The sequence below is a fragment of the Peromyscus californicus genome, unplaced genomic scaffold, assembly GCF_007827085.1.
Source record: "Peromyscus californicus insignis strain IS unplaced genomic scaffold, ASM782708v3 Scaffold_23__1_contigs__length_62951481, whole genome shotgun sequence".
In the NCBI taxonomy this organism is placed as follows: domain Eukaryota; kingdom Metazoa; phylum Chordata; class Mammalia; order Rodentia; family Cricetidae; genus Peromyscus; species Peromyscus californicus.
Window position 1 is genome coordinate 4,668,132 of NW_026294534.1, and position 14,677 is coordinate 4,682,808.

At 48.7% G+C, this 14,677-nt stretch overlaps 1 protein-coding gene across 2 annotated transcripts in view; it reads right to left on the minus strand.

Moving 5' to 3' along the window:
* The window catches only part of Nalf1 (NALCN channel auxiliary factor 1), a 535,729-nt gene extending 522,111 nt beyond the window's left edge, over window positions 1–13,618 (minus strand). Inside the window, exon 1 of one of the 2 annotated variants that reach the window (XM_052751629.1) lies at window positions 12,487–13,614. In XM_052751629.1, the coding sequence (XP_052607589.1) occupies window positions 12,487–13,458 (972 nt within the window). In that variant the 5' untranslated portion in view covers window positions 13,459–13,614. Of the gene's footprint in view, window positions 1–12,486 lie in introns of both variants that reach the window. The other variant, XM_052751630.1, reaches the window with a different exon arrangement.
* Window positions 13,619–14,677: the final 1,059 nt, after the last annotated feature.

A 14,677-nucleotide genomic window follows, 5' to 3' on the forward strand; every position in this document is an offset into this window, starting at 1 on the left:
TTTTAAATTGCCTCATGGAAGATAGGGTCTTCTGTAAAGGACAAGGAAGGTATAACCACGACATGTGAACAATAGAGTTGCCCAAATACTACACAAATAGATATGTCAGTATGAATGACACAGGGCTCCACCCCTAGATGAAGGGCTAATGGCTGCTGTGGGAGGAAGAATATTCATGGATAAACCTCTCCATAGGCTATCCAGCCATACGTGGTCAGCCCTAAATACACATATGCTTGAGAATAACACTAAATGGATTCAGGAGGGCCTCCCTCCCGCCCGCCCCTCTCTCTCTCTCTCTCTCTCTCTCTCTCTCTCTCTCTCTCTCTCTCTCTCTCTCTGTGTGTGTGTGTGTGTGTGTGTGTGTGTGTGTGTATGTGTTTAATAGGAATAAGTAAAGAAGTCAACAATCTGAGAGGGAATTGGGGGACACAGAACACAGAAGAATTTGGAAGTGAGTACTCTTGTATGACATTCTCCAAAAAGTTAAAAATTAAATAAAATAGGTATATTTCCTTGAGTTGCCTTTATGTGACTGGCTGACTGTAAGAAACCAATAAGAGAGGGCGATTCCCTAAAAGTGGTTTCAGTCTTGTTGACTGCATAGAGATATAGCTATAGGGTTGGATTAGTATGTCAAAATAAGTGCAGGAAACCAGAGGGGGCAAATTAAACATTTCTATCCTGGCGCCACCATGGCACTGGGTCCTACATGCTCAAGAGAAATGTTTGAGCACATAATAGTGATCAATATGAGCACAAGGGAAGAAGGAATGTGTCCATCAGAGTGTTCACTTATGAGTTAGCCTCAGTTCCTTCCTCTCCCGGGGGGGAATATATGCTTGGCTTACTAGCCTTTAAAATATTCTGACCAAATAAATACATGAGCAGGAAACAGAGGGTAATGCTCTGTTGACACTGCTGTGACCTCCCTTTTTAGAACTAAGTGCTATTACTAGGAACAAGAATGCTAAAAAATGAAGAAAAATGGTCGTTTATCCCTGTGAAGGACTTTTATCTTTGCCTGCGACTGTCAATGGCATTGTCACGGCACAGTTAGCACTCTGGTGTCCTTACTGTGTGTTGAAAGTGTCAGAAGGACAGTTATGTAGCTTAGTCTGTTTGAGGGGCCCCTGCCAGTGGCATCAGGATCTATGCCTGGTGCATGAGCTGGTTTTTTTGGAGCCCATTACCTATGGTGGGACACCTTACACAGCCTTGATGCAGGGGGAGGGGCTTAGCCCTGCCTCAGCAGAATGTACCAGGTTTTGCTGACTCCCCATGGGAGGCCTTACCTTTTTGGAGGAGGGGATGGGGAGTGGGTTGCCGGGGGAGGGAGACTGGGGGGTGGAGGGATGAGAGGGGGATCTGTGGTTGGTATGTAAAATGAATAAAAAATTTCTCAATAAAGAAAGAAAGTGTCAGAAGGAATACTTGAGATTATCTAGCAACCATGTAGTCTGAGACAAAGATGCTATCAAGGGTCACAGTGGGCAGGACCCAAATGTCATCCCATTTGTACATCTTCAGTAGGAAAGTGCTCCTGATCTCCCCCCAAATATCCCTCTGCACTGGATCCTTCCATAGACCTATCCTCTTTCTGTAGACTGTGGTGCAGAAACACGCAGAGAGGCTCTTCCATGTCCTTGGAGCCAGTGGAAGCACAGATAGCAAGACTCTACTAGGTGGTGCCTATCACCTGTTGTGGTATCTTTTTGGTCTTTGTTTTCTCAGGGAAGGCACTGTCCCACCCATGGAGCAAAGGACAGAGTCTTCCTTTGACCCTACTTTGTCCTCTGTATTCTGGCACATGCTGCATCTGCCATGTTCAATGAGTCTGGTTCAAAGCCAAGGCCATCTACTACAGGACTTCCTTTCTACTCCCCCAGTCCAAAGAATACTAATTACTACAAACCGAGTACCTGTGTGTGGTACAGTGAAGAACACAGAATTTAACAAATACTGTGCAGATATAGGAGGTTGAAGCTCAGGATACCAACTCTAAAAATGAATCCAGATGCTCCTGACCTTTCGATTTCTAGCAAGATACATCACCCAAAACTTTCCTCAACACTATTCCTACCCTTGAGCTGAGGAGGTTGAGGATAACACCTGGATCTTCCTCACCGACTCTCCCTGGATAGCTACCGTCCTTGCTTAGGTCAGCTGCAGGATTTATTTAGATTGAAATCGAGTTTGTGTTCATTTATAACCTGAAATAACAGGGAAAAGGCCAAAATCTCGAGTGCAACACTTTTATTCTAGCTGAGCTTTTGTTTAACATTTTACTCAAGAGTTACTGAATAATTCAGTCACCTTTCTCAGGAAGTAGAACGTAGGCCTGTACAACAGATCAGGATTCCATTAAGTGCAATGAAATGTCTACTTATGAAACCTGTAAATGAGTCACCAGAAAACTCATAAGACCTCAGGTGAGGACGACATTAGTTTTCATGGTGTTTGCCATGGCTTTTAATGAACTGTTACCACTTACGGGGTATCACTATATCTTGGTTAAATAAGCTCATATAAAAAAGAGACATGCTGTGGTGGTTTGAATGTAGTTGGCCCCTATAAGCTCATAGGGAGTGATGCTAGTAAGAGGTGTGGCTTTGTTGAAGTGGGTATGGCCTTGTTGGGGGCGGACTTTAAGGTTTCCAGTGCTCAGGATACCACACAGTGTCTCAGTCAATTTCCTGTTGCCTAAAAGATGATAGAACTCTCAGTTCCAGCATGATTTCTGCCTGCATGCCAGCACACTCCCCATCATGATGATAAAGGACTGAACCTCTTAAACTGTAAACAAGACATCCCAATTAAATGTTTTCCTTTTATAAGAGTTACTGTGGTCATGATATCTCTTCACAGCAACAAAAACCCTAAGACACATGCTCTATGAAAGAAGCAGGCTAGAACTCCTGATGTTGGTTACGTGGGCAGTATCATATAAGTAGAAAATGGTGAAAGTGGAAAACTGAGTCAGACTATGCTCAGTTGTCTAATCATTTCACTATACTTCCCTATTAAATTCAAACCTAGTTTTTATTTTGGGGAATTTTCTGTTCAGCATGTCTAGTAAGAGGACCATATATAATTTAGTTGGCAACACATTCCTAAAGATAGTAACTTTAGCAACATATGCTATATAATGGTTGATCTCATACTAAAAATCATTCAATATTTTATATCATTTTGAAATGAGATTTCTATTCGAAGTTTATTCTAATTGAAGGTTATATTCATTTTCCGGACTACTGTAAGTAAATTATTGTTCCTTTTAAAACCATAAGTGGTGAGAAGAAGGAGTCTGGATGTTAAAGAGCCCATGATCCTCCCTCCCCAAAAGCTTTAGCAATGATAGAGACATAAAATCATCCACTTTGATGAATAGAGTCATTTCAACTCCCCACCCTCGTCTGGATCTTTAGATCAATAGCTACAAGTATCAAGTTCATTTCATTGTAAGTTGTTTCTTTGAGGAAGCTGACATCCATTTATTCTCTCTTTTCTCTGACAAACTTAATGAAAGTGGCTGGATTTGTCTTCATTCACGGGCAGCTTACACCTTCAGCCACCACCCCTTGGCATCTCTTCTTGTCATTCACTAAATCCAGAAGTGTAAGGTCATCAAGACACAATTGCCAAATTCATTGACCTAATTTAAAAAAATATTTTTACATTTATTTACATGTAGGAATGTGTGCCCGTGCGTGTGTATCACCCACAGCACAGAACATGGAAATCAGAGGACAACGTGTGGAGCTGATACTCTTCCTCTGTGACATAGGGTCCAGGCGCTGCACGGAGGCGCTCATTCTTGGCAGTGAGCGCCTTTATCCACCGGGCTATCTCACCAGCCCCTCCCTGACCTAAATGTCCTTCCCACAATGTGTGGCACTCTTGACTGATTTCATATTTCTCTCAAAACTATTTTTCTCTTTCTCAAGTTTGGATTTGGCATGTTTCCCCAAGACCTGTGCTCTAAATGCTTGGTTTCAGGCTTTGCCTGGTTGGGAAATGATGAAAACTTCAAGAGATGAACTCTAGGGAAGGTTTCCTGGGCCTTGGGAGCATGCCCTTGAAGGGAAAGTGGAGCACCATCTCTCCTCTTCCTTCTCTTATTTTTCTTCTATGTTTTAGGTGGAGGTAAATGATTTTTGACATATGCTGCTCTACCTCACCAAAAGCCAATACTAATAAAGCCAACCAATCACAGGCTTACCTCACAAGACAGACATGAAAATTGAATGAAATAAAATCATTTCTGATCTCTAACAATGTCTAAGCTCTGTTGGCTGCTCCTAACACGTAAGTGTCTGGGTCATTAGCAATGTAGTCTGTGAGAGTGAACACCATGTCACCACCTAGTCCAATTTGCATTTGAAACTAGCAAAGTCATTGGCAGTTCAGTAAGAAAGGGGCCAATCATGTTTAAAGGGAGTTGCAGAGAAGAAAGGATCCTGAACTTTGGATTCCCCACGAGACCATTTCCTGTGGAGCATGCAGCTGAATTCCAAGTGGCAGGCAAGGACAACAAGAAAACACACCCACAAGGAAGAGAGGAAGCAGGGGAAAGAGGCTAAAAGTCATCAGCTTTTCAGTGCTAAGGGAATCATTGCTTCTCTGGAATAGGATGGAGCAGCCAACATACAAAGGTTTCCTGAAAGGATCTAGAAATGATGACTGCATTCACTCATCCCACACAAGGATGGACACATCACTAACAAGATCAAAGCTACCCTCAAATGTGAAAGGAATATCAAGGTATAGGACTTTTACCACCTGGGATCCCTAACGTAGAATTTTGCTTATAAATAACTAGATGTAGAAGCAGACTATAGGAAGCCCGGGAATAAGCCATTATCACTTAAAAACGAAATGCTTCCATGCATCTAGTATAATATATAGCTTATATTTACTGATTACTAAAAAAGGACATATGCTAAACTTACCTTATTTTGAAATTAAACATAATATATAGCTTATATTCACTGATTACTAAAAAAGGACATATGCTAAACTTATTTTGAAATTAAACATCAGAGAAAATTAAATTCATCAACAAAAGTATATTAAATATATGATTGAAATGATGGTTATTTCTAACCACTTCCAGAGGGAACAGTTTCTGTTAAAAAATATTTCCTAAACTAAGCTGGGAATCAATCTATGCTCATTAGCAGTGTGTATCTTATAAAAGACTGTATACAAATGTCAAGTAATTATTGTACTACTATAAAAAAAGAAGTAAGCATAGCTTATTAACATTATAACAAAGAGTCAAAAGTAAGCAATTCCTCTGGCTTGAGAATATGAAAACCAGCCATATACTTTCAGTAAAGTCTGAATTTTGTACATTTGAATATGATCAAATTAAAAGCAGAAACAATGAAGTTGGGACATCTCAAATATTGTCACTCGGTCTCTGCGCTCCTGTGCTGGGCCCATTCTGTGAACATGGATGGAAAGACTTGGCACAGCATGAAGCCAGTCCTCAGGCCCACCTTTCCACACCCAGGCATCTCCTTAGCTCCAAGCCTCCCCTGCATCAGGAAACTGATATTTCTCTCTCAACTGTCTCACTAGATTTTCACCCCCCATCCTCTGTGTATATGTTACATTTCCACCAAGTATGTGGCTGGTTCAACTTTCACTAAACTATTAGGCACAATGGAGATTCAAGAACCAAAAGAACTTGGCTGAGCCTTATAATCACTTTGAACAAGCCTAGGCACATGACACCAGATAAATGACATTAGAATCTCTAGACACAAGTTTCTAAGGATGGCCAGGATCCTCCAACATGGTCCCACAAGCACCAATCTACAATCTATGTCCAGTGCTATTAAATAAATAACTTTGTGACCTAAACCTACAGGAACAACAAGGTGGTTGGGGCTTAGTCATTATAAGATTGACATGTTTTTTTTTTTTATGAGAAATGAAGTTAAAGCAACAGCTCATATAATCCTAGCCCAAATATTCTGTTCCTTGAAACAGATATTTATACTTTGTAATTGGACAGTAGGTTTAGCAAGAAAAACAATCACAGTAGATTATGATTGAAGTTCAGATCCCTGCTCGGTTTTTCTATTCCTCTGCACTTTAATTCGCCTTGCATAAGCAGACACTGACCTCATCCAACAAAAGTGATTAAAACCAACATACATCAACATCTAGGTTATGTCCTATATAGCTGCTAATCTGACCCAGTTACAAGTCTGGAGTAAAAGCACACCTCTTGGTCTGGAATACTGCAGACATTTCACATTAATGCACATCGTGAAGTGTTTTTCTATAATGAGGGAAATGCCAATGATAAATCAGCAATTGCAGAGTGCAAACATATTTCTAAAAACCATAAATCTGAGTCATAAAATGATTATGATGGTATCTTTGAGTTTAAAGTAGCCCTATTCATCTGCATGACCAGACTACCTGATTCTGTAGAAAAACCATTCAATTGCAAACATGACTGAGAATAATAAAGAAGCAGAATGTAGATGAAGCTCTATTCTTAGACGTGTTCTCCACCCTCTAGACAGCGACATGTGTGCGGTCACTACAAACAGCAAAGGAGTGCTAAAGGCTCAAACTTGGGATGGAAGCAGTTTTCAGGAGCTGCAGTTTCTTTACAAAAGCTGTTTCCTGGCACTGGACAGATGGGTCAGTTGTTAAGAACACTTTCTGCTCTTGCAGAGGACCTTCATTGAATTTCCAGCATCCACATGGTGCCTCACAACAGTCTCTAACTCCAATTCCAGGGCAACCGATGCCTCCTCTGACCTGTGCGGAATCTTGCATGCACATGGTGCACAGACGTATACTCAGGCACATACATATACACATAAACTAAAATTTAAAAATATTTTTTAAACTATTTCTCCATGAACTTACAGAACACAATACCAAAATAACAAAGACTAAGGACCATCCTGGTTTGCATTTCTTTTGCTGTGATAAAACACTGACCACATCCGACTTGAAGGAAGAAAGGGCTTATTTGGTTTACATCACTCTGTCTCAGACCGTCATCAAGAAAATCAGAGCAGGAACTCAAGGAAGGAACCAGGAAGCAGGAACTGAAGCAGAGACCACAGGGAAACACTGCTGACTAGCCAGCATCCAGACTCCCAAGTCATCCCTCTTTCTTGCACAGCCCCAGCACACCAGCTTTGGGATGGCACTTTCAACTGTGGGTTGGGCCATCCTCCATTCAATAACCAATCAAGAAAATGCCCCACAGACATGCCTACAGGCCAGTCTGATGGAGGAAATTCTTAAGTTGAGGGTCGATCTTCTCAGGTATGTCAAGTTAACAACCAAGTTCAGCCGTCTCAAGAATTGTTTTGTTTGCTCATTTGTATGCAAAGTCCAAGTCACATAACTCAAACTCTATGACCTCCAACCAGGTGGGACCGTGAGCAATTCAGACAGAAAAAGAAAATCTAAAGTATTAGGGAAGCTTCAAGTCCTTGATATTCATGAGGTACTGTGTAGTCTGTGTCTGATAAATGCAAGCAGTTAACTTGCTTAAATATGAGATTGTAAAAATAAAACAATAAGAGTGTATGCATTCTTGGTGGCATGAAGACTGGAATTTATACAGCTACAACTGAGCTTTAGACTTGGCCATGACCTGTGTTAGAATCTAGTCTCAAATATGTGTTATTTCATCAAGTATCTGAAAGCATTAAGTAAATGATGTTGTCAGTGGCAACAAAGCTTATATGTAACACCAAAATGTAAGTACCCTCAAGCCTCATTTACGTAGAATATATTTTCTAGAATGCTCAGGACTTAATAAAACAAAAAGTGTGATAAGAAGAGGAAAATCTTCTAAAAGCCATGAAAATGACATATATTTGTAAATTGGAGCTTAGAAAATTTAATTTTTGATATTTTCTGTAACTTGAAGATTTTGACACATTTGGCAGATTCTTATTATACGCTGAAGGCACTGTTTTGAATACCTCCATGAACTACAAGGAAAACTACCCACAACTTCTGCTATCTGATTTATATAATAAAAGGACCTTAAATGGCAAAGTATAAGTTACATATTTATATATGTTTACATTTCTTCATAAATACAAATATTTGCTTTTTTAAAAGAAGTTAATCCAGCTATTATCACAATGTTAAAAAGTACACCAGAGTACAGATTATTTTTTAATATGTTACAAAACGAAGGTCTTAAAATGTAAATTGGCTGTATTTGATCTCTACTTATTATGAATTCAAGATGATTTTTAAAAAACAAACAAACAAAATAAAACAAAACAAGCCATGAGCTAATTCACAGCCCGTGTGGGCCTGGAATGTATAATCCTCCTGCCCCATCCCTCACACTGATGGAGTTACTGGTTGTATACTGTAATGCTCACTTTCAAGTCATACAATTACATTAGATTAGATTAAGAGTTTTTCAAATATATAACTGGTCAAAAAAAAAAGCTTTTAAGAATTATTACACGAAATTTTAATTCAGTACATCTTTATTTTATAGAATGGATTTCTCATGGGAGAATATGAAACTGAATTCAATGATACATATTAACTGTTACTTAAAGAAGTTACGTGTTAAAAGTTACTTGTCACTGCAGCAAATCAGCTAAAAAGTTCACGTGTTCCTCCTAAAATATGAATACGGCTAATTTAGAGTTCTAACGGGATGCTATAGATCTCATCTACAGTAAGTACATTTATAAACCACTAAATTCGTATTTTAAGAGTCTGTTGGCAATTATGGAGACACAATGTGTTTACTTTTAGCTTACGTTTTTAGATAGCCTATCCTTTTAGCCTATCCTTGGCTTCATAACTGCCCCAAAATAGGGAGTGTGGAGATTTTAGCATGAATCTGAAGCAAGCTCCTGACAGTGGTCATTTTTTAATTGCAGTTACGGTGAAATAAGCAAATGTTTTCATAAAGTCAGTTACAACCTTCAAAATCAACCAATACTGTAAATCGTCTCTTATATTTTATATGAAGACATAGAGAGATTATTCATTAAACTACAGAAATATGCATGTATCATTTTCTATGTATAACAAGTAGGTTCATTTAAACCTTAAACCTTAAACCAAGAGCACTAGCAATCTAAATTTAAATTCATATATTTCTGAAACCATCTTTCATGAAATTAGTAATTTGCCACCTCTCTGCCACCAGGAAATGAATGCAAGACATCAAGGCATCTCCAGTAATAAATTCTGTTGCACTGAGAAACACAAACATCTATGTTTACTTTTCAATGTGAAGAGAAATTTAAAAGAGTTAAGATTTTTATAGTGCTAACAATTTGTACTTTATCCACAAATATAAATATAACATAAATATAATCTTAGAGTGCCTCAGGACACCATAAAATATTTACAGTAGTTCTTCCCATTATAGATACAAACTCCATGTTGAGAATTAATTCGGATGAAGAGAAAAGAAACACTCCATGTATGTGGATGCTTCCACTAAGGGAGAGGATGACTGCGGACCATTGACAGCACAGACTCTCTCTTAAATACTGAGCTAAGGAAATTAAAATTACAAGACATGTTGATGGGGGTTGACAGTCACAGCAGTGTGCAAACTCAAATTTTTGCCATTGCCCTTAACTGTCAGTCATTGGAATCTATACCACACTCTTACTAGTAATAGAATTGTCAGTCATTTCCTTATCTTTATGTGTTATGCGACAATCCCATCAGGATAAATAGCAATGCAGTATATGCATTAGTCATTCACTGTTAGTTTCTACCACTAAAGCTCATTTTACTTCCTAGGAGTAAATTATAGGCATATTTAAAACATACATAGAGAACTAAAATATTGGCTTATCCACTGGTTAATGCAACTTTGAATTCCAGGCCAAGCTTCGGATCTTAAAAAAAAAGAAAAAGAAAAAGAAAAGAAAGAAAAATCATAAGCCAGGTCAGCTTTAGTTTAGCTAAGCTGTAAGGTGTGGCTCTTGAGCTGACTTAAAATAAGATGTCTGGCTCAAAGGATTTGATCTGTACAACCCTGGACCCCTCCTCCATAGAAAGCAAGGATAGGAGGGGGGGGGGGGGGGGGGGGGGGGGGGGGGGGGGGGGGGGGGGGGGGGGGGGGGGGGGGGGGGGGGGGGGGGGGGGGGGGGGGGGGGGGGGGGGGGGGGGGGGGGGGGGGGGGGGGGGGGGGGGGGGGGGGGGGGGGGGGGGGGGGGGGGGGGGGGGGGGGGGGGGGGGGGGGGGGGGGGGGGGGGGGGGGGGGGGGGGGGGGGGGGGGGGGGGGGGGGGGGGGGGGGGGGGGGGGGGGGGGGGGGGGGGGGGGGGGGGGGGGGGGGGGGGGGGGGGGGGGGGGGGGGGGGGGGGGGGGGGGGGGGGGGGGGGGGGGGGGGGGGGGGGGGGGGGGGGGGGGGGGGGGGGGGGGGGGGGGGGGGGGGGGGGGGGGGGGGGGGGGGGGGGGGGGGGGGGGGGGGGGGGGGGGGGGGGGGGGGGGGGGGGGGGGGGGGGGGGGGGGGGGGGGGGGGGGGGGGGGGGGGGGGGGGGGGGGGGGGGGGGGGGGGGGGGGGGGGGGGGGGGGGGGGGGGGGGGGGGGGGGGGGGGGGGGGGGGGGGGGGGGGGGGGGGGGGGGGGGGGGGGGGGGGGGGGGGGGGGGGGGGGGGGGGGGGGGGGGGGGGGGGGGGGGGGGGGGGGGGGGGGGGGGGGGGGGGGGGGGGGGGGGGGGGGGGGGGGGGGGGGGGGGGGGGGGGGGGGGGGGGGGGGGGGGGGGGGGGGGGGGGGGGGGGGGGGGGGGGGGGGGGGGGGGGGGGGGGGGGGGGGGGGGGGGGGGGGGGGGGGGGGGGGGGGGGGGGGGGGGGGGGGGGGGGGGGGGGGGGGGGGGGGGGGGGGGGGGGGGGGGGGGGGGGGGGGGGGGGGGGGGGGGGGGGGGGGGGGGGGGGGGGGGGGGGGGGGGGGGGGGGGGGGGGGGGGGGGGGGGGGGGGGGGGGGGGGGGGGGGGGGGGGGGGGGGGGGGGGGGGGGGGGGGGGGGGGGGGGGGGGGGGGGGGGGGGGGGGGGGGGGGGGGGGGGGGGGGGGGGGGGGGGGGGGGGGGGGGGGGGGGGGGGGGGGGGGGGGGGGGGGGGGGGGGGGGGGGGGGGGGGGGGGGGGGGGGGGGGGGGGGGGGGGGGGGGGGGGGGGGGGGGGGGGGGGGGGGGGGGGGGGGGGGGGGGGGGGGGGGGGGGGGGGGGGGGGGGGGGGGGGGGGGGGGGGGGGGGGGGGGGGGGGGGGGGGGGGGGGGGGGGGGGGGGGGGGGGGGGGGGGGGGGGGGGGGGGGGGGGGGGGGGGGGGGGGGGGGGGGGGGGGGGGGGGGGGGGGGGGGGGGGGGGGGGGGGGGGGGGGGGGGGGGGGGGGGGGGGGGGGGGGGGGGGGGGGGGGGGGGGGGGGGGGGGGGGGGGGGGGGGCCCTCTGAGCGCATGGGGTTGAGGAAGTAGGAAATGAAAGAAAAGTTATGGTGTCTTATTTCTTTTGAAATGCAATACAACTTTCTGGTGCTCTTCCGGAAATTACTTTGAAAAGCTAACATCCACATCTCTGACATCCTATCCTCGTGTCTTCCCAGCTAAAGGTCACTGCAGCGCCTTCAATAGTTAGGCCTCCTTGGGCAAGCCCCATTTCAGAACCACGGACAGCAGCACCTCCAGCAGCCCTGGATCGCATACTTCAATTTCCAAGGAACTCGCCTAGACTTCCCCTTTGCTAATCAGCAAGGTCACAGTCCTTACTGACTATAAAACAAGTTACTAATGATTTCCCAAAATTTCAACTCATAGAACGAAAGATTTGTCATTGACTATTTCTTTAGAGTATGCAAAAGCAAAACAAAAAACAAAGCAATTACGTAAGGTGTGTGATTACCAGCCTAACATTGAGAATCAGTTGGTAGATAGCTAATTACAGCCTTCCACTCAAGTCAATAACTACACAGATGTCTAGGAGAAAACAGGAGGATCAAGGAGAGCAGGCCTCCAGACTTTCTGAGGAACAAGAGCTACCCCCATAAAACCCATAAAATGTGTGCTTTTGGCTGTTTTTTCCCTACATCAACAGCTACACTTTATCTTGTTCCTGTGGCCAACCAACTTCAGTACGTTAGAAGTGGAGAAATGGTGTAGGCAGGTCCACTAGCCTTCTCCACGCCTGTCTCCAGCCCTTCTAACTACCTGTGTGCACTGGTCCTCTATGTTCCCAACAAGCAGCTAACACTTTGAGCCAACTGCACGTAACTCAGAGAAACAGCTAAAATCTTGGCTTTGTTATCTTGAAGTATGGACTTCCCTGATATTCTAAGGACGCTGAAAGGAAGGCATCAGGCTGCCGGCAACCCACCAGGTGTCCCTAACTCCAGCAGGAAGTTAAGTTCATACAGCCAGATAAACCGTGGTTAAACTTGTAACAACCCCAGCCCGATAAACAAATGAAACCGACGAAAAGCCACAGTAGAGGGGGAAAGGAACCCACGGCCCCTACCTTGCAGTCCTCAGGACACGATTTCACCGAGTACTCATCCGACTGTAAGTACTTATGCAGCACACTTTCAAACTCTTCGTACTTCTCCTGAGCGTGGTGGTCGTAGTCCTGGTAAGCTTCGATGCACTGTCTACACGTGGTCATCTCACCGCCCTCCGTGAGCACCACGTCCAAACTGCAGTTCAAAGTGCTGGGACTGGACAGCCCCGAAAACAACTCCCAAAGTGTGTAGGAATTACAAAACGAAAGGTAAAAATCCGACAAGTTCCACAGGGGAGTTGGCCGAGAGCCCCTGGACGACTGCTCCTCCCCCGCGGCCGCCCCCCGACTCCAGTTCCTGGCGCACACGGAGTCCGCGCTCTCCACGGTGAAGCACTGGCCGGTGGAGGCGCCCTGAGGGTAACAAGTCTCCAGGCGCCACACCGGCTTGGCAGAGTTTCCTAGAAAAAGAGCCCTGCTCCGGTTGTTCTTGCCTCGGTTGCCCTTGCTGCCGCCGCCGCCGCCGCCGCCGCCGCCGCCGCCTCCCGGGGAGGGGGGCAGGGTGGGGGACGAGGAGGCGGAGAGGAGTCTGTGTGCCTGGGCGGCGGGCGAGGACTCCCCCATGCTGGCCAGGAGCGCGGGCCAGGAGGGCTCCTGCTGTCGCTGCCTCTGCTGCTGCCGCTGCCGCTGCTGCTGTCGCTGCTGCTGCTGCTGTTGCTGCTGCTGCTGCTGCTGTTGCTGCTGTTGCTGCTGCTGCTGCTGCTGCTGCTGTTGGTGATGCTCTTTGTCCCGGGTCCGGGTCAGCTTGGCCTCGGCGCAGAACCACAAGTGATCAGAGAGCAGGACTGTGAAAAACAAGAGAGAAGCCAGAGACAGTCGCCATTTCTGAGCCCGCTCTGAATCGATGAACGGTTTCTCGTTCTCCCGGGGTGCTGCCAACCAGATTTTTAAGCCGTCGTCATACTGCCGACACATCCAAGCACCCCTGGTCATATTTTGGGAACGCACAGCCCTGGCCGACTCCACCGTGAGGGCTCCTGTGCCGGTGTCACCACAATATGCATTGACTTAAAGGGTTTAATTTCCGTATCCCCTCCTCCCGTTTCTTCTCTCTCTCTCTCTCTCTCTCTCTCTCTCTCTCTCTCTCTCTCTCTCTCTCTCTCTCTCTCTCTCTCCTCCCTACATAAATATTACTTTAGAGGGAGATCTTGCTTCCGACCTAATCATCAGCCGACCCCATCCCCTGGAGAGTGGGAGACAATAATGAGAGAGAGAGAGAGAGAGAGAGAGAGAGAGAGAGAGAGAGAGAGAGATTGAGAGAGAGACGCGGAGGCTGGTGCTGTGCTGGCCGGTGGGGAGGCTGAGTGCGGGAGGTGATGGTGGTGGAGGTGGCGGGGTGGCTGGCGCTGCTCCTGTCACCCCGGCATTGTCAGCGCGCGGGTCCCCATGGCCCAGCTGAGGACAGCCCGCTCTCCCCTGCCAGGGGCATGCCGCGTCTCCGCTGCCCACTGACGGCGACCGGAGCGCCTCCCCTCCTCCTCTCCTCCTCCTCCTCTTCTCCTCCTCCTCTTCCTCCTCCTTCCTCTCCGTCGCTGGCTTCTCCTCCGCCTCCCGCGCCTACTTCGCGCTGGCTCTCCCCGCGCCCCGAGCCTGGGCGGCCGCCGGCGGAGCTGTCCCTCCCCCCCCACCCCCCACACCCCGCGCTCCGACTGTCGCCGCGGCCGCTGCAGGTCTGCCCGCGGGCGCCGCCGGGGGCCGAGTCGCCTGCGCTGGGCCTCCGGAGGCCACAGTCATCTTCAGTCCCCGGGCTAAGTTGCCGCCATCTTCGTCCTGGAGGCACACTTTTTTTTGGGGGGAGCGCTGGAAATTTTGCGTCATCTCCTCCCGCCCCGAGGTCTCTCCATCCTGGTGCAGTGGCGGCGGCTCGGCCCGGGGAGGAGGACGAGGACGAGGACGAGGACGCGCCGGGCGGCGGCCAGGGGGAGCAGCTGTCCGCCGCCCCCTCCGGGCCCTGGGCACCCAGGCTTTTGCCCTCGCCTTGCCGACCTTCCCCCACTTTTTATTTCGGAGTCAGGACTCGGGCTGAGTGGCCAACGCTGCTGTCCCGGGTCTCCAGCTGCTGTCCCTACCCCGCAGTCCAGGGGACAAGTCCGAGCCACCACCGGGAGGGTGGCTAAGAGGTCCCTGTTGGGGACCAGGGGCTGGGCATATA